At 49.9% G+C, this 19,170-nt stretch overlaps 1 protein-coding gene across 11 annotated transcripts in view; it reads right to left on the reverse strand.

Annotated features, from left to right (window-relative positions):
* The window catches only part of Hdlbp (high density lipoprotein binding protein), a 62,650-nt gene that overhangs the window by 15,983 nt on the left and 27,497 nt on the right, over nt 1-19,170 (reverse strand). For 5 of the 11 annotated variants that reach the window (XM_087210823.1, XM_013066900.3, XM_021247352.2 and 2 more), the window contains 11 exons: nt 14,981-15,045; nt 13,602-13,714; nt 11,555-11,712; nt 10,908-11,123; nt 5,012-5,218; nt 4,644-4,859; nt 3,792-3,998; nt 3,491-3,598; nt 2,681-2,785; nt 2,229-2,307; nt 257-396 (listed from right to left, as the gene is read on the reverse strand). In XM_087210823.1, coding sequence (XP_087066949.1) covers nt 257-396; nt 2,229-2,307; nt 2,681-2,785; nt 3,491-3,598; nt 3,792-3,998; nt 4,644-4,859; nt 5,012-5,218; nt 10,908-11,123; nt 11,555-11,712; nt 13,602-13,677 — 1,512 coding nt within the window. In that variant the 5' untranslated portion in view covers nt 13,678-13,714; nt 14,981-15,045. Of the gene's footprint in view, nt 1-256; nt 397-2,228; nt 2,308-2,680; nt 2,786-3,490; nt 3,599-3,791; nt 3,999-4,643; nt 4,860-5,011; nt 5,219-10,907; nt 11,124-11,554; nt 11,713-13,601; nt 13,715-14,980; nt 15,046-17,381; nt 17,441-18,181; nt 18,884-18,984; nt 19,124-19,170 lie in introns of those variants that run through there. The other 6 variants (XM_013066903.3, XM_004868480.4, XM_087210824.1 and 3 more) reach the window with 4 other exon arrangements.

Below are 19,170 nucleotides of genomic sequence, written 5' to 3' on the forward strand. Positions count from 1 at the left end.
TCGGGTTGGCAGCCAAACATCCGAGATCCCTGGGAGCCCCTGTGCTTCCCTGGCACAGGTCAGGGGCTGAAGGAGACAAGATGTGCTGGTGATGGAGGAGGAGGGAAGAACTGTGGCCCTGGAAATCGACTCGGTGAGGGATCCTGTAGCTTCCATTCTCCAAGACCACACCCCCCAACAATGCTGTTCTTAGGTGTGGCCCAGACACAGGCCTAGGCCCTCCCTCCTGGTGGGCCCTGCGGGCTGGTGGGCTCACCATGCGAGATGCGAGCTCCAGCAGCTCCCGCTTGGCCTGCTGCACGCCCTGTGGGTCCCCCTCGATGCGGATCAGGTCACTCTTCTCACTGTCAGGAGGGATGCGCACGGACACCTTATACTGGTCTTTGATTCTGTTTACTTGGGACACAAAAGGAAACACATCTTGGACACAGAAGCTAGGATGGCCACCAATGACTGCCAACCAGGAGGGACAAGACCAAGCCCCCAAAGTCCCAATCAGTTATTCCCACAAACCAAACAGCACAGCTAGTCTCCAGGTGAGTTTCTGTTGTCTAAAATCAGAACTGGTCATGGTGTTCACCAGCCTGCAAGGTTTCCAGGGCACCAGCTCCCAGACTCGCATGCAAGTTGGCGTGGCCCTGAGATGCAGCTGATCAGTGGTGTGGCTGGGCTTTAGAACGTTTAAAACACCCCAGGTGTGATTAATGTGCAAGCAGGTTTGGGAACAATGATTCAGGCAAAAAGATTACACACATTAAGACAGCAGCAGCCCCCACTGTCCACCTAAAAGCTCATAAGAGCCACTTTACTGTCCAGAGGCTTCAGCATCAGTCCAGATCCAAACTGAGCCTACTGCTGTCTTTGCAAAGCAAATGGAGCTCCAAACCTGCAGCTACCTTCCCTGGACACAACCAGAACCCTCTAGAGCTCTGGAGAAGCCTCATCACCATGAACTGAGGCAGCCATCTGCCCACTGTGCGCATGTTCCAAACCGCACTGGCAGAGGCAGTGACAAGGCAGGCAGGGTGTGCTGGGTCTGGCATGAAGAGACAGCTGCTCCAAGTGGATGACACGGGACAAGAAGAGCAGCAGACAGAGAAGGGCACCAGATTTTAGATCATAGGAGAAAATGCAGTTAGGAACTAAATCTGAAGAAAACAGAACAAACACAAACTATTGCTCACACTACACTAAAAGGCTCTGCAATCCTTAGGAAGGACAAATCAGAAATTACTATTCTACTGTAATTCCTCACACTTCTAAGGTAAACACCACAGTCAACCAAGACAAAAAGCAAAATCACTGAAGCAAGTCCATGGTGTGTGTGTGTCAAGCAGCACTGGAGACTCCGCTCCCTGTCACAAAAATGTCTCCCCACTTTGGAGGGGACAGGCTTTTATTTACTTATAACAAAAACAAATGGCATGTGCCTGGCAAGCGTGAGGTCCTGAGTTCCATCCCCAGTACCTAAATAAATAAATGAATGGCTGTCAGCTGTTAGGAAACCGAGAAAGGGTCCTCTGCTGATGGAGTGATCTAGGAATAGGGACGTGTCAATCCTCCCATGCCACCTGAAGGTAAACCCAGGGCAGGGAGTTGTCTCCAGAACACATGAGCAGCGTGATGTGTGGGCAAGGCCACGTGGTTAAACCAGGTGAAGGGGAGGGACGCTACCAAGGGCTCAACCCAAACATGTCTGAAGCCTCACCATCCTGGCTGTCCCCACACTTGGCCCCAGACAAGCCAAACCCTGAGCCTACGCTGACACGTGACTGGCTGCTGAACAGCATCCCTTCCCAAGTTGGGACTCAGGCACAAGCACTACAAATACTGGGGTAACAGAAGGACATAGTCCTTGCCTTGTGTGTGCCTTCAGGGTGGCCCTATCAGGTTGATTTCTGAAAGTAACAATTTATTTATTTTTCTTTCTTTGGTACTGGGAATCAAACTCAGGGTAAGCTTGCCAGGCAGGTGCTACACCCCTGAGCTACATCCCCAACCCAAAGTACCAATTTAGCAATAGGCCAAACACCCCAAGATCGGCCACAGCCTTTCCTTTCCTTTTCTTTCCTCCTAGCAGCTGGAGGAGGCCACACATCAGAAACTCTCGTGACAGCGGTGCTGGCCTGGGCTGTTCACCCTGAGGCCCCTTCCCACAGCTGACAAGACCACCTCAGCGTTTTAGGGAACCCTGCAAAGGCCTGCACCACACCCTGCAGCTCACTCACTGTTGGCGCCGCTCTTCCCAATGAGGTGTCTGTGGAACCTGTGGTCGATGTTGATCTCCACGTAGTCCATCCGGTTAATCTGAGGGAGGAGGAGCCCAAGGCAGGTCAGCAAGAGACCGGGGTTCAGGCCCTGGGACATGCTGGGATTCAGACAAGGAGCCAAATATCCAGCCTAGAGAACACCAACTCCTACCTTTTCTCAACACTCAGTGGCAGGAACTGTTGCCAGACTGTCCGACTGGTGCCCCTGGAAGGCCTCGCCTTCAAAATAAAGTCTCTTCTAACCCAGAGCAAGTTTAAAAAACCTCTGGCCAGCTTCTGGCTGTTTCAGGATCTACAACCAACCAGCTAGGCTGCACTCTGGAGCCCGTGCCCCTGGGAGGTCTTGGGACCCCGCGGCTGGCCAGAGCCTCCTGCGCCTCTAGCACACAGCCTGCGGAAGGGGCGCTTACCAGGTCTTTGACCATACTTTCGATCTGTTCCTGGGCCACGTTTACATCTTCTGTGGGACCTTCCAGGGTGATCTTGTCCTCACCTTCTGTGAACTCGATGTGAACCTGCCAGGCATAAATGAGCAGAGGAGCGACTGAGGAGAACTGCTGAAGCTCCAGCGCCCTCTGCCCTCTGCGTGAGACTGCTTGTCTCAGGAGCTCACGGCCCTCCTGAGGGCGGCAGAAGGCCCCAAAGTCCTTCATATGAGTGCTTGGCAGGGGAGGAGCTCATACCCACCACTGCCACAAAAAGCTGAGGCAGGGAAGATTTTAAAACAAGCACAGCTGCCTTGGGAGTCTCTCACACAGGGCCAGGCTGCCGCCCTGCCTGGTTCATAACAGGCGAGGCAGCGTGGCTGGGGAGGAAGGGGGATCCAGCAGTGTCTGGTGAGCCCGGAGCGTGCAGGTGGAGCACGGAGAGTGGACACTGGTCTCAACAACACAGGCATGGCTCTCTGCTACGTCTTTCCTATCCAAGATTCCTTGGATAGGCACTGCTGTCTCCCCTTTGAAAGTCCCATTAAATTCACATTTAACAGTTTACATATGTTTTCTTCTCCTCACACTATAATGCCTAAGTGTTACGTTTCTTAAGACAGTGAGTGAGTAATGAGTATCCTCCCTCGCTGCAAAGGCCAGTGACTGGTGTCAAGAGCTAAACACACTGTGCTCTCCTGTAACCACCCGTGGGAACCGGCTGTATTTAACAGGACAAACAGCAACAGCAAAACAATGTGGGGCAAACTCCATAGACCAAAAATGTTTCCTTACCTTTGGCATCTGCTGAGTGATTCTGGCCAGGTTCTGCCCTTTCTTACCAATGATGAAACGGTGAAGCCAGGAAGGGGCAGAGACCGAGGAGACTGTGAAACTATTGGCCTAGGAAAAACAGAAAAACAGGCTCACAGGTTTGCAGTGCTCAAGGCTACGTTAAAACCAAAGTAAGATTGCTCACCCTACCGGGGCACACATCACCGAGCCCAGGCCCTCAGGATACACCAGGCAAAGGCCTGGCCATTGAGGGCCCCCAGAAATCACCAAACCAAGCGTACTTCGCTCTCCAGGTGGCTACCTTGGCATAGACTTCGGTCAGTGCCTGCCCCAGCTTCTCAGGCTCGCCTCGAAGGATCACAGTCTCAGAGGTGCTATCTGAAGGTGGGATCTCAACAGAGACTCCTGTTCTCTCGAGGATCTCCTGCAGCGAGTTGCCCTTCGGCCCGATGACGTACTTGTGCTGGGATTTCTTCACCTCCACCGCGATGGTTGTGGTCTTCTTTTTCTAATTAAGAGCATCGCAAGGGCAGTCAGCAGGGAAGGCGGAGGAGGCGGGCAGTGGGGACAGGACAACACTGCCAACAGAGTAGAAAGTGAGCCAAGGGCCCTAGACCACACCTGCCAGTCCCCAAGTGGGGCTGTGACCAACCCTCCCCAGAAACCCACCTTTTTTTTTTTTTTTTTTTTGTACCAGGGATCGAACTCAGGACCTTGCGCTTGTGAGGCAGGCGGTGGAACCACTGAGCTAAATCCCTGGCCCAGAAACCCACTTTTTAAGGACTGGACTTCCCTTGTGTCTAGTCACCCTGAATGATAATGTCAATCTGGAAAACATGAAAACATCAAGTCCTTTCTCCAAGTTAAGGAGCGAATTTTGAACCTGAGAGCTTGGCTGCCTTGAGCTAACAGCTGTAACCAAAGATACAGAGATGCAGTCCTATGCAACAGATGCCACCCCTGATGCAGCCAGAGGCCCAGGCAGGATGCACACACAGACAGGATGTGAGAATGCTAGCCTTGACCGTGGACACTCTGTACTAAGCTGTGTGTCCAAGGTAAGAGGACGAGGGTAGCATAGGCCTAAAACCCATCTCTAGCAAAATCCTGCCCTCTCTTCCCACCCATGGCCTCTGCCTTCTGCAGTGCACACCTTTTCCTCGTAAATCTTCTTGATGCGAGCCACAGCCTGAGCCAACTGCTCCTTCTCTCCAGTGAAGACGATCTCTGTCCGGCTGACGCTAGGTGGAGGGATGTTGATACGCGTCCCTGTCTCCTGCATGATCTCGCCCACAAGCCTGTTGTACGGCCCTGCGATGAAGGGGTGGAAGGCCTTCTCCACCTCAAGCCTTTCCACAGCACGCTTATCCTAGAGAGGACAGGATGGATTAGTAAGGACAGCTGGGGACAGACAGGGCTTTCCAGGGCCAGAGAGGCATGGCAGGCAGGCTATACTGCCCGGCCACCAGGAGTGAGGCTGGCACAGGGGGGCTGGCAGGGACTCAGCATCAGAGGCCTCACCTGCTCAGCAGAGATGAGAAGGACTTCATGGCGCGCTTTCTCAATGCCCTCTTTGGTGCCAGTGATCTTGATCTGATTGCTGGGGTCATCTGGGCGTGGGATCTGGATTTTGGTTGCAGTTTTTAGCTCTAAGTCTTGCAGTTTTTCCCCATTTTTGCCAATAACAAAGCGATGGTGTTCCTTAGGAATGGGAACAGTTGCTGAGGCCTATAGCAGAAAGAGAATAAAAAAAAAGCCTTGTGTTTATGAAAAAGCGTATTTCTCCATGATATTCTCTCTCACTGGAGTGCAATCAAACCCACCCCATGTGGTGGGAGGGTGTGAGCTGAAATGGCATGCCATGCTGTGGGGCAGTCTGACCCTATCAGTCCAGTTCAAGGACACCGGTCCATGCTCACCCCCGAATGGAACCTATGCCTTCAGGGGAGAGGGGAGGAGACAAACGGCCATGGAGGAGGTCAGGAGGCAAGTGACTGCACACACAGAAACCCTGCACAAACAACTGTTTTACTGTTTTCTTGTACCACTCTGTTCCTTTCTTGTACTACTTTCCCTCCTTATAACATGAAGAAAACAGACTCTAGAAGTCAAAAGCCTTAAACAAACAATAGCCAGCTAGAAAAGTATAATCCCCAGCACCACATACACACACAAAAGCCGGGCATGATGGCATACTCCTGTGATCCCAGCACTCTGGGAGGCTGAGGCAGGAGGGCTGCAATTTATAGCCCATTCTGGGCTATTCAGCAAGACCTTACCTCAAAATGATTTTTTTTTTTTTTTTTTTGGTACCGGGGATTGAACTCGGGAACTTGCGCTTTCGAGGCAGGTGTCAGAACCACTGAGGTAAATCTCCGGCCCCTCAAAATGAGTAATAAAGGATCTGGGATGTAGCTCAGTGCAAAGGTCTTGGGTTCAACTCCCAGAAACACACATACAAACGCCCACATAATAGTATAATAGAAAAGATGGCACATTTCTTATAAGACAAAAAAAATGGGGAGACATAAACAACAATTAAAAAAAAAAAGTGCAACATGTTATAAGAAAACACACCTTAAAAGATACAAAAGAATGTTTAAAGCATAAAGATGTCAATTATTGTAAGATTAATTTTAAAAAATTACTAAAGTTTTGAGCTCAAAGCTAATTATAAAGTTTGCATGGTAAAACAAACAAGAATAGAATAGACAAGAAAACCCTAAGAAAGTAGATATGAGGCAGAGGTGGTAATAAGGGTACCAGACACCAATAAAATGGGAAAACATTAGCACAAAGAGATTTAACCAAGGGGTCAGGATTGGAAACCCAGAGGCAGACCTGGGCTACTGGTAACATTTAGGACATAATAAAATGCTCCAATCACTGGGGAAGACTGTCTTCTAAAAATTGTGCTGCCATGGGTGGTGGTGTATGCCCATCCTAGCACTTGGGAAGCTGAGGCAGGAGGATCACTTCAAGTTTGAGGCCAGCCAATGCTAGTGAATTCAAGGCCAGTCTGAATTTTAGTGAATCCCTGTTTCAAAAAATGAAAGAATTTTAAAAGCAGTAGTGACAATTGTATGGAAACAGGTGAAACTCAGTCCCCTTTGCAAAAGGCCAACCCCACCCCCACTCCTGTTTCAGTGCCACCACACCTGACTCGGATAAACTTTTTTTTTTTTTTTGGTACCAGGGATCGAACTCGGGTCCTTGCGCTTGCGAGGCAGGTGGCGGAACCACTGAGCTAAATCCCTGGCCCTGGATAAACTTTCTTGCAACTTGGAAGTGAAACAACTTTCCTAACAGTGGCTCAAAACCATACAAATAATAAATGTGACTACACGAGAATAAAACAGTCATAGAGCAAAACACACCAAGATCAAAAACAAATGACAGATAAAAGGTTATTTATAGTTTTTAATTACTGATGGCTGTTAAAAGCACTAACAGCTCCTGAAAACTAAGCAAGATGAATAACATGATGGAAAAACGGGGACTAGAACAGACATTTCACAGAAAAAAATTGCAAATGCACAAAGTATGTTCAGCTTTGTTTCAGACTGGCAAAAACTCAAGTATTAGGTGAGCCTCGCTCTCACTGTTGATTAGAGCACAAGATACATAACTTTTCTTTTTTCCTTTTTGTGGTACTAGGGATGCAACCCAAGGGCTCACTCACACTAAGCAAGCACTTTACCATGGAGCCACATTCCTGGCCCTTTGTATTTTTTGAGAGTTTCCCAGGATGGTCCTGAACTTGTCATCCTCCTGCTTCATCCTTCTTGAGGTTACAGTCAGTCGTGTGTTACCATGCTTGGTGTCATGGCTTACATCTAGATGTCCCCTCAAAGCCTCCTGTGATCATGGGTGGGGCTTTTGGGAGTCATGAGTGTGCAACACTGGATTAATCCATTAATTGGCTTAACGTAGTTCTGAGTGTGGATAATAGAAGACTCACCCTGGGTGTGGGTGGCACCAACCAATAGGCTTGTAGCCTGGATGGAATAAAAAGGGAAAGAAGTAAGGCTCACTTCTTCCTGCCTGCCACACCATGGACTGTTTCTCTGCCAGGGCTCTCTGTTTAGGAACCAGCTGACTGTGGACTGAAACCTCTACAAACCATGAACCAAAACAAACCTTTCCTCCTTTAACTTGTGAATGTCAAGTATTCTGTTGGAGCAATGAGAAAGAAACTAAGATATCTGGCAAGATGCACATCTTTTAGGGGAGAACTGATCTTCAGTACTCAAATTACATAGGTGGTCACGCTCTGACCTAACGATAACTTATCCCAAAATACACTTGGTGAAACAGGAATGAATACCACATGCACATGATTTTTACTGACATAATCGATAATAGCTTAAGTCTTGAAACCACCCAAATGCCTTTCTATAGGAGGCTTGAATAAATTACAGTATACCCACAGAATATGCTTAATCACTATTTACTGATATAGAGACCTCCAAAATACAGTAAGGAAGGTCAGGTACAAAACCAGTTTATGGCAAACTGTTTTGCTTCTATTCTTAAATAGGAACAATGAAGAATAAGCCAAGGACTAGGTAGGAATGTTAACCCATATGGAGTGTTGGCGATAAATGGATAAAGATGTGGGGTTTTTTTAGAATCTTTTTTTTTGGTACTGGGGATCAAACTCAGGTCCTTATGCTTGTGAGGCAGGTGGCAGAAACACTGAGCTAAATCCCTGGCCCAAGATGTGGGTTTTTAAAAATACAACAGAGTACTACTCTACCATAAAGAAGGATGAGCTTCAGACATTTATAGCTAAATGGATGGACCTTGAGACCATACTCTTAAGTGAAAAAAATCAGACACGTATGTTTAAATATGGCATTTTGTTTCTCCGGTGTGAGAAACTCAAAGCGGAATTGAGGACTAAAATGTATAATAGATACTGGGAATGGGAAGGGGAACAAGGGAGGAGGGAGGGAGAAAGTAAGGAAGGGACAAGAAGAAAAATGGAAATAGAAGGAAAAAATGGAAACAAAGCTTTTGTAAAAAGGGATGGGAGGGGGCTTGGGGGGAGGAGGGGAATAGGATAAGATTTAAAAAAATAAGGAGTGTTGGGGACAGGGTGAAGACCACCAGCCAGGAGAGGGGCTCCAGGAATGTACCTTATCATACACTCTTGCCACTACAATCACATAGATGTACATGCAGCCTTTAAAAATTGAAATAAAACAAATGAACCTAACAGGTTCATAACAGGACAGGAAAGCCCTGAAGAAAGGAGTAATTTCAATTTTAAAATGCTGCCATTTTTCATCTGAACTAGATATAGTTTGAACCCATGATTCCTTTTTTCTCACAAACCTGAAGCAGTGTCACTAGCAAAGATGGGGCAATTTCAGACCCTCTGAGCACCACAGCAGATGGCAGACTACCAACTCAGAATGAGCAGTGACAATGGGAGGAGGAGTATCGGTCGGGAACTTCCCACTCAACTGCCAACACAGGAACCTTCCCCTAGAGTACCAGCCAACTTGTGGCAGGGAGACGTAGAAAACCGTCATTTGCAATTCTTAATGAAGTTAGACAGTGGTCACCAATGAATGATAAAACTACTAAGCAAAACACCAACAAGGAACTTTATATGAGATGGGTCAAGCTGAAGACATCCAAGTCTAAGGGCCAAGCTCAGAATCAGTCCATGCAACAACACCAAGGACACAGCATACTGACCAAGTTTCCCTGCCAAACAAGTTGAATGTGAAAGTAACCAGGCCCTGACCTAACACTGGTGAGCAGGAAATCATGAGGGACGGCAGAACAGATCACCTTCCCACAAAGCAATGGCATTAAGAAGGCTAGGACACGCTGCTAAGGAGCGAGAGGTCTGTGACACTGCAACCAAACAACACGGTGCTTAGACTTTGGTTGGAACGAATCAGCTGGAAAAGATACCTGGGACAATGAGAAACCTAGCACAGAGTCAAATTCAAATATCTTCGCACCTCTATGTGAGAGAACGGCACAACAGTTATACACAGGCAACATGTTATTCACAGGTGAAATAACGTACCTGGGCTTTGCATTAAAATACCTGAGGCCCAGAGATACAGCTTACTGCCCAGTGCTTGCCTAGCATATGAGGCCCTGAGTTGGATTCCTGGGGGAAACTGAAGGGCAAGGGAGTCATCTAGGGATGAGAGCTTTCACCTGACCCAGTGATATGTCCCTTCCTTCTGGTGTCCAATCACAAGATGTGACACTCAAGTATCTATTGACAATCACGTAAGTGCCAGGGATTTAGCTCAGCGGTTTCGCCACCTGCTGCACAAGTGCAAGGACCTGAGTTCGACCCCCAGTACCAAAAAAAAAAAGAAAAAGAGTGAGACAATCACGTAACAGCAGAAATTTCAGAACCTGTAAGGCACCAACCACAATGCTAAACAATAACAAGCAACATTTTCACCTGCATGGCATTTAAATATTTAATTCAGCTGGGTGTCGTGTGCTTGCTGCAACCCCATCTGGGAGGCTGAAGTAGGAAGATCACAAGTTCAAGCCCACCCCGGGCAACTTAAGCCATTTAGTGAGGCCCCGGCTCAAAAATATCCCCAGCACCACAAAAAATGTAATTCTTTGGAGCCAGGTGGGTTTTGGGACTGTCCCGAGGCCTCGTGTGGCCGAGCAGGGTCAGATTCCCCTCTAGCCACTCTGTTCTAGAGCCAGCACCCACTTGGGCTCCTGGAAGCTCAGCGGCAAGAAAGAGGAACCCCATCTCTGAACAGATCCATTCAGTGCAACAGCTGTCCTGCAACATTTCAAGATCTTCTACCCTTTTCTTGGTCTTGGCGAAGAATGTTATCATAGATTTACTTACCCCAGTAGTTCTCAACTAAATTCTAAGTACTGGCATAAGACTACCAAGGGTAGGGAATGGGCTCAAAACAAATAAAATCTGAATCTGTAGTCTTCCAAGTCTGGGGTCTGGCAATGGCTATTCACAATACATGCACTAGCTGATTCTCATGCAAAGCCTGGGAACTGCTGATCTGTACACCACTACACAGCAAGCCCAGCATATACTGAGTGTCTCACACTCTGAGATAAGCCTTTTAATTTTCAGTGCTTACTCAAATGGCTGAAGTGGTAGGTGTCTGAGTTCTATCACTGACTTGGTGGACTTTTTTTTTTTTTGGTACCGGGGATCGAACTCGGGTCCTTGTGCTTGTGCAGCAGGCAGCAAAACCACTGAGCTAAGTGCCCAGCCCTGTGGGCTTTCATTAAAATGCCAGGGGTTCCAAAGGTTGCTGTTCTAACTCCAAGTGACTGAACTGTCCCACTGGTAGGAAGAATCCAGGGAAGTTCTAGCCCACACCAGGAAGAGCTGGCAAATGGCACCAGCACACAGCTGCTTAGAAGCACCAGGCCTGGGGACAGTCACCTGAGTCTGCAATCTAGCAACGATGTCCTTCCTGGCTTTCATGACAGCGTCCAGCTTCCCTGAGACCATGATGGAAAGGCCTTGGTCTTTGGCCAGAGAGAGCTCCAGGTGAGCACCGGTCCTCTGCATGATCTCAAGGCAGATTTTTGCTTGTTCACCTTCTCCAAATTGGTTCATGTCCTTATATTTTCTTTCCTCCAGGGGCACATGGAACACCTGCTCAGAAAAGGTCAAAAAAAGGGAGAGCTTTAAGATACCAAAAAAGAGAAGGAAGAACAGTCAATAGTGTTAGGAATACACCTTCATTCACCATCCCACAGAAAATCAAGAAACTAGTTAACTACTTCCAGACTGACAAACTTGTTGATGTGGACAGTAACGGAGACTGGACTTCAGTGAAGGGAAATGGACGCAGGACCAAAGAATCTGATAAATGCTGCCTCTGACCAACTGTGGGCCAGTCTTGGGGTATGAGGGATGCTGGTGAGTGTGGCAGAAGCTGTGCTTCCCAAGCCTCCCTGAGGTGAGGGCTGGCTTAGTCTGAAGGTGTTTCCTCAAGGAGCCCACGGCTTTGTATGTTCAAACCCTTGCACCAGACCCTACTGCTTCCTAAGGAAAGACAGGGTAATAAAGAATGGTATTTCTACCTGAGTGATGACGGAGGCCTTAATGGGCCGGATCTTGTTATTCCAGGCTCCAGTAGGTTCCTGGGCACTTTCCAAGCAAGCTGCTTTCTCAGGAAGTGGAGGGAAGGCATCCTTGTAGGTTGGAGGGTCACTCTCCTCTTCTGAATTTAAAGTGGCCACTGGACCAGCCAACACAGATTAAGAGCAAGACATTATTTTCAATATTATACAAAAATCCCCCCTCAAAAAACCCCATTTTAAGGACCCTCCCCTGAAATGCCAATTGCTTGAGCAACAACATTCCTCCTGGATTCTCCTCATTCAGTGCTGGGAAAGGGCCTGGCACTGTCTCTGAGTGTGTGAGCCAGTAGGGCCCAGAGACTCCCAGCCCCTGACAGCTCAGTCCTGTTCCCCATGTGGTCCCATACAAACAAGCACAGACACGATAAGCCCCACTCCCTGTCGGGTGAGCCAGCCCCCCGAAGGAAGGCCTTGCCACAAAGCCTTTAATACTATACCCACAAGTCTCCAGCACTAAGCAGGCCTTTAAATTGGCAAAACAACATAATGGTGCTGCCCAACACGGCCTGTAGAGCTGCCCTCGAGGAATGCTTCACTTGTTCTGCAACAGTGATGCACAATGCAGAGTTAACTCCCATGGGAGTTGCTGTTGCTTCTGTTGCCCCCAACCCAAGAAGAGAAGAACAGGACTTAGGGAAATCAGTCCCTAGCTAGTCATCACTTTCATCTTTCACAGCACATGTTCATGTGGTTTTGTCCAGAACCACAGTCACAGGAAAGGAAGGCCATGACTGTTCTGGATGCCCCACACGCTCAAGGTCGAGCAGTGTCCAGCAAGGCCCAGTGAAAACCCCGTGAGTGTGTGTACACACCGATAGAATGGGGGCGACCTTTGGAACTGGGCCCATGTCTGAGTCCAGGTTCACATTCGCCAGCCCCAAGGCCACGCCGCCCAGGACAGTGCCAACATCAGGCCCCGGCCCTTTGCAGAGCTCACATGGAAGCTGAGGTGAACAAGAAAATCCCAGGCCTGCTAGGCACTCAGAACCAGGACAGTAGCAGTGGCCAGGGCTCCAATGCCCACCCAGGCCCCAGAAATGAGCAGTAAAACATGGCTAGCATGACTGAGGAGGTGAATTTTAAATTTCAATTCATTTTAAATTCAAGAACGGATACTCAATTTACTTCCTAGAAAACTTTTAACAACGTGGTGTAGAACAGTGTACTCTTTTTTTTTTTGGTACCGGGGATCGAACTCAGGTCCTTGCGCTTGCGCAGCAGGTGGCGAAACCACTGAGCTAAATCCCCGGCCCGAAAAGTGTACTCTTTCAATGGAAAAATTTTGGAAAATTTAAGTACAAATAAAGGATTTTTAGAAGAAAATTTAGCATCCAAATAAAAATGGCTTGTAGTTATAAACACGCACAAAATTTTTAAGGGAAATAAAAAGAATATAAAATAGTACTGGTTGCCTTTTCTTTAATACACGAAAGAGATGTAGGAATAGAGTTTTAGACATACTGGGTTAAATAAAATACTTTAAAATTAATTTCATCTGTTACTTTCTGCTCTTCATCCTTGCCAGATGCCACTTAAAGCTCAGAAGCCAGGCCCAGCCTCTGCCTTACGAGGCTTGGAAGTGTTCTGGGATGTGTTGGAGTGCAGATCTAGTGATCCACAACTAGGGCAGCAACTCAAAGATCCCTACTGATTCCAATGGCCAAATTCACTGGGTCTACATCTCACATCCCTCCAGCACACCCAGCAGTGCCAAAGAGGGTGTGTATTGGATGGGAAAGTCCTTTTTTTTTTTTTTTGAGACAAGATCTCACTGTGTAGTTCAGGCTGGCCTTGAACTCACTATGTAGCTCAGGCTGGCCTCAAACTCCCAGTGATCCTCCTGCCTCAGCCTCCCGAGTGCTGGGATTACAGGTGTGTGTCACCATGCCCGGTGGGAGAGTCCTTCCATGAAGGGCATGGAATTTGGCAACAGTTTGGAAGGAGAATTGAGAAATTATTAAGAAAGACTACATGAAGGGGCTGTCACCTTTGATTTGTTGTGGAACCAGCCCACTTCGGTGTTCAGCAAAACTCTCTTGGGTCAAAACTGCAACAGAGCTCATGGTTGATATCACACCCACACACGATTCGGGTAAGCCACTACAACAAGGGAGAAGGAATCAAAGGAGAAAAAGTCAAAATACGGCCAACTCTCAATTATCTATGAGACTGTTAACCTAAGAGTTTTAACGAAGCAAACTACATATTTTCATTTTCCTTACAATCTTGGATATAAGCCGATATTGAAACTCTCATTAACAGATAAATGCAGGTAAAGGGGGGTCCTCTGCAAGGCTGCCTGTCACTGAGGAGACTGAAGCTCTGGTCAGAAGACTCAACCCCAGAGCACTGGTGGTTAGTCTGCAAGGGCTGCCCAGAAACTGCGCGCCCCCCTCCCTGTAACCCAGGGGCCTCAGAGACTCAGTCTTATAGCACCCCACAAATGGCATGGACCCTGGGACCACTGTAACCTTCCAGCTGCTCGACTGGGCTTCCAGCCACAGACCAAAAACCAGATCATTCTCTTAACAGCTACCTCGAGCTCTCTATTATTTTGTGAATTTGCTCACTGCAGGCCTCCTGATGCTTACCAAAATCTATTACATGACAGTCTGTGCAAAGAGCCAACCTGGATGACAAGGTGCTCACTGGGGCCCAAACAGAAACACTTCAGGGTCCCTGGCACGGCGGGAAGAGGCAGTGTCAAAGTGCTTTGTAGTAACAACACAACAGGCCACACGGTATGCTCAGTGTCCCTGACACCTGTGAACTGGTCATTTTCCTCCTTTCTGACTCCCAGGTGTGGGAGGGACTCACTCTCTAGGGGGAACCTGGCTCAGGGCAGAGTTCCTCAGTTAGGACAGCCAATGCGTTCCGTGGAACTTGAACCCTGGAGGCCACAGCTCCCTTATTTGGAGGATGGGCTGCAGTTCAGCAATCTGAGGTAAGAGTCTGGCTTCTCCCTCTCTTCCGCAGTTGCTACTACCAGGACATGGAAGACCCCATTGTCTTCACCCAACTATGGACCAAATTGTCTTTCTTGCAACAACTTGGCAAAAAGTATAACACTGGCAAGTAATTTAAAGAAGTGAGTTTTTGCTTAATTTTTACAACATAACAAGACTTCTTCCCAAGCTCAGAAAACTAAACTGTGCATCCCAAAAGTGTCAAGCAACATTCCAATTAGGATAATTCTGACCAAACACAATTGACATCAACCCAAAAAAGAAGAAAAAGAGAAAGCAGAGGTCACAGCTAGGGGGCACAGGTCTCAAGACTGCTGGAGCAGGGACGCTGCCATGGCGAGGTCCACAGGTACCAAAGATGAACACTGGGGCTAAAGAAACCCAACCTTGTCAGACTTACCAGCAAAACGGTCAACAGCCAGAAAGTCCGTCCTGAGGCCGCCTCCGTCAGCCTGCCAGCTTTTGCTGATACAAGACAGAAAGGGAGAGAACAGGGAAGAAAACACAGAGGTTATTCCCTTCTTTTTTAAAATTCGCTTCTCAATACTCAGTTCCTTTTACCTCCCAACCAGAAAAAGTCAAAATTTTTACACCTTGGCTGGCACTACCAACGCCTGGCAAGTTTCTCAGGGCAGAAATGAAAGCCCTGCTCGCAGACCTGCTGAGCACAAGTCTTCCAGGGGCCCGAGGACGGAATGCCTAGGGCCGATGCTTTCAGATCTCAACATCTGGGAGCGAAATCATCAGACCGTCCTGTGGGTGACCCCACCCTCCCTGCACCCACGTAAGTGCTGCCATCAGCACGCAGAATGCGGGCATCTGGGCTCCTGAGCTCTGAGACAGCCAGAGTACACGTCCTTTCACAGGAGTCCTGGTAACGCTGCAGCTGCAGTTCATCTGTCCTTCAGTCCCTCCTAACCCCCTGGGGACACAGAATCCAGGACATAACATTGTCCTATGGGAAGAAACCCTGAAAGTCTTTGTGGGAAGGACCAAAAACTATTCTGCAAAGTGAGAGGGTGCAGGTGACTCTGCCTCCAGGGAACTGTGGATGGTGAGACCCCAGGTGGGCCCCGTGTGCTTCTCAAATTGGGAACAGTGGGCTCTGTGTTGGGTGTGAGCCCTCAGTCGGAGATGGAGAAACAGGCAGCAGCAATAGCACTGTCCCTTATGACCAAAGTAACCATGGACTCCCCACAGGAGCTGACTTGGGGTTAAGGGCAACAGGAAACGTGGACAAGTACCATGTCAGTATGGCCACTCTGGCCTAGATTTTTCAAAACTTTAAAATTAAGGCCTGAGTCACTTGGGGAAATTGCTACAAGCTCAGGGCCGGAGCTGATTTGGGGACCCCTCCTGCTACCCACTAATGTGCCTGACTGAGGGGGAGACAGGACAAACTGATTGGGAGTACTAGAGAGTACTGTTAATGAATTCTAACCTATGAACTTTAAAGATTAAGGTAAAGAGGGCTGAGGATTTAGCTCAGTGGTTTCGACACCCACTGCGCAAGCCCAAGGACCCGAGTTTGATCCCCGGTACCAAAAAAAAAAAAGATTAAGGTAAAGAAGAAAAACTCTTAAACCACCGTCACAGTAGCACATTCACACAACCATGCCCATGCTGGATCTCATGTCCGGCCAGACCACATGGAGTCAGCCCGGGAACAAGATGGGGTTCTCTGTGTTGGGGGACCTGCCAGGCACTCCACGGCACAATCTCTAGCCTTGCGCACGCAACCCTGCCTCACAGTCCCCCTGTGAGGCCTCCAAGGGCCTGGCCGCCGACTGCCCAGCACAGTCTGGCCTCCCACTCTAGGTGGCCTAAGGCTCCAATGTCATTCACTTCTTAAACCCGGCAGCCCACCCCCTTACCAAGCCAGGCTCACCTATGTGACCTTAACCACACCCACATCCTCGTTCTGTGCTGCCACTCACAAGTCCCCTGCTTCCAGGACTGCGCAAGTCTTCAGTGCTCAGTGACAGCCACAGCAGCGTCGAGCGCAATGTCAAGGTGCTGCGTGAAGCTGTGTGAGGCCCTTCCCCTGCTGCACTGGTTATCAGTCTCTTCTGAGAATAAACACTGACCGGTCCTTACTTTGCCTTCCTCAGTCCAACTGGCTTGAGAATGAAGTCTACACAGCTAAGCCCACGGCCGCTACCCCAGGAGAACCCGCAGCAGCGGCTCCAGCACTGCTCTCATGTGCAAAGGCCCTTGTGCAGCCAGGTACACAGAATGGACCTCCAGAGAACTCCAGGTTGGCTTGACAGGACACACTGGGGCCCTGGCCTCCAGACTTCCAAGGGCAATCTGAGCACTTGCGAGAATGGACCACAACCAGACGCATTTATACTTAGGGTTCTGGCATCATCCAACAGGGCTTTTGCTTATATCTCAACTCCTGTTTGGAAAGAATCACCTTCAACACAAGTCTGATGGGCCAGGGGCTCAGTGGTTCTGGTGCCTGCCTCGAAAGCGCAAGGTCCACAGTTCCATCCCCAGCAGCAAAACAAACAAACAAACACACACACACACATGTCTGATGCTCTATGTATATATGCAGACCGGATTCTGGAGCAAGAATCTTTACGCTTCCCAAGGCCACAGCTCAGTGGAGACCAGCCCAGGTACACCTCGACCTGCACCCACTGTGCTGGCCCTGCCTCCACTGACAACTCCCAAGGGCTCATCCAGCTGCTCCTGGGTCTTCAATGCCCACAGCAGTGACCACAGCTGAACGCCTCCATCATGCCATGCTCCTCCACTTGCCACTTCCCAAGAGACCTGAGGCAGGTCCTTACCAAGGAACCACAGCCCAACACGGGTTTGGCTGATCCTCACTGAGCCAGCCACACTGCTCCTGTCAGGATAGAAAGAGACCCTCAGCCGGTCTGACTTGGTGGACATCCCTTCACCAGGTTCAGGCCCACCAGGGACAGAAAGGCAAGGCGTAGTGGGGCCCAAGCCCTCTGTGTGGCTGTCAAGGTTCTGCACAAGACCAAAGATGGATGAGAAAACCTACAGGTTTCTTTTCCCCATCTGGTCCAGAGAGCTGGTCTGCAGCCCTGCTCCCACGGGTGGCTCGAAACTGCCTTCCTCCCACAGGGAGCTGGGGTGAAACAGCATCGAAGGCCACAAATCTCAAACTATTCTCAACTTGGACTTCAGGTTTTGTTTTCCAGTGTGTAAACGTCTACGGGGGAGACAGAGTAGTATCTTAATATATAACCAAGCAGCCAACAGAACAAGAACTGAAGGAAGAAGGTAAAGTAAAAGCCAACAGCCTCCTCTTCTACCTCAAGAACGGGCCACCAGGAGTCCTACGGCAGAGAAAAGCGAGGTTGTGACAGCTGTGAGAGTGGAGGCCTGGTGCTGAGAGGTGGACGCTCAAAGGGCCCGAAGTGAATTCAACTTTTGTACTGCTGCACAAGCAAGTATTTAATTTGATTCCTTTCTAAGCTTTGGCAACTATCTGCACAAGGGGCACAGCCTGCAGAGAGGATGACTTCTGTGCCAGACCGGTTTGAAACTCTCCAGGGCTCTGCATACCAGGCCAGACCGGCTGAGACCCAGGTGTCTCTTCAAAGTTAAAGTTGCTTACCTTCGTGCTCACAGAAATCCTGCAAGGAACTTTTTTTTCAAAGTACTCAGCACTACAAACTGCAGGGTGAAATCTAACCCTGCTCACAGAAAAGAGAGCAAGTCGGACTCCGAGGGTGTCGGGCTCGGCGCGGGGCGCTGAGAGGCCCAAAGCTCTAGGAGTTGGACCGGCCTGCGGAGGAACTTTCGCAGATGCCACCTCAGCACGGCCCTCCCACAGCCACGAGCGCCCGCGGGCGGGGACAGGCTTAAAGGGACAGCCGCCCACTCTGCCTCCCCGCTTTTCATCCAAATTCGGTATTTTTCCGTAATGTGTTTTTCATCCGCGGACCCTGGGGTTGGTCCAAGTCGCACTCGGGCCGAAGAGCCAGCCGCTGCTCACACTACGCTAAGTGGCAGGTGGAGGTGCGGCAGGCCCGGCCCGGTTCCGACCCTGGCCCACGGGGCCGGAGGTTCGACTGCAGCGTGAGGACCCTGGGCGCCCGGGACCGGGACCGCAGAGCGCTCGGCGGGGGGAGGGGCGCTCAGACGCCCACGTCACCAACCTGGCCAGGTCGCCGCCCCTCCCCCACCGAGCCGCCGAGTTGCGGACAGGACCGGACGGAACCAGACCTGACCGGACGGGAGGGGACGGGCCAACCGACCGCCGGCCTGCGGCGCAGACTTGGGAAAGTTTCTGCGCCTGCACGTCGCGGCCATGCGCGGAGTGACACGTAGCGGCCCCCGCCCAAGGAGTCCAGCAGGGGACTGGCGGCCGGGAGAGCCGAGCACCGCCCCGGCCCACGACGCCCGCCCCGCGCTCACTCGTGGGTGCAGCGTCCCGAGTCCGTCCGCTCCCTCGCCACGCCACGCCACACCACACCGCGCCGCGCGGGAGAAGCTGGGCTCCAAGGCTCGGCGCCCGTGCCGCCGCGACTATATAGGGCGGCGGCTCCAATCCCGCCGAGACACGTCAGACCGGCCGCGCCCGCCCCGCCCGCCCCAGCCGGG

Source organism: Heterocephalus glaber, unplaced genomic scaffold (genome assembly GCF_053883595.1).
Source record: "Heterocephalus glaber isolate CG9 unplaced genomic scaffold, H.glaber_assembly_v1.0 deba00001226, whole genome shotgun sequence".
Classification (NCBI taxonomy): domain Eukaryota; kingdom Metazoa; phylum Chordata; class Mammalia; order Rodentia; family Bathyergidae; genus Heterocephalus; species Heterocephalus glaber.